General features: G+C 72.4%; 1 protein-coding gene across 1 annotated transcript in view; it reads right to left on the minus strand.

Annotated features, from left to right (window-relative positions):
• The window catches only part of IRF2BP2 (interferon regulatory factor 2 binding protein 2), a gene marked incomplete at its 5' end in the record, with an annotated part of 777 nt that extends 590 nt beyond the window's left edge, over positions 1-187 (minus strand). The window contains 2 exon segments of the mRNA XM_009281828.2: position 1; positions 3-187. The exon segment at position 1 is cut by the window's left edge and continues 590 nt beyond it. Of these exon segments, the coding sequence (XP_009280103.2) occupies position 1; positions 3-187 (186 nt within the window).
• Between the last annotated feature and the right edge of the window lie 70 nt (positions 188-257).

Below are 257 nucleotides of genomic sequence, written 5' to 3' on the forward strand. Positions count from 1 at the left end.
GGTTGGAGTGGGGCGAGGCGGTGGGCGGCGGGGGCGACATGAAGGGGGTGGCCGTCAGCGGCAGCTTCATCCCTTCCGACGAGGTGGGCAGCCAGGGCTGCGCCTCCCCGTTGATCTTCGGGGGTCCCGCCTCGCCCTCCGGCTCGGGGGAAGGTTTCCTCTTCCGGGCGGCCCGGGCCCCTGCAGAGGCAGAGGGGAAGAGGAGGAGGAGGGTGAGAAAGCAGCGCAGTCACAACGCACCGCCGAGCACGCGGGGC

Source organism: Aptenodytes forsteri, unplaced genomic scaffold, assembly GCF_000699145.1.
Source record: "Aptenodytes forsteri isolate BGI_AS27 unplaced genomic scaffold, ASM69914v1 Scaffold132, whole genome shotgun sequence".
NCBI classification, from domain to species: domain Eukaryota; kingdom Metazoa; phylum Chordata; class Aves; order Sphenisciformes; family Spheniscidae; genus Aptenodytes; species Aptenodytes forsteri.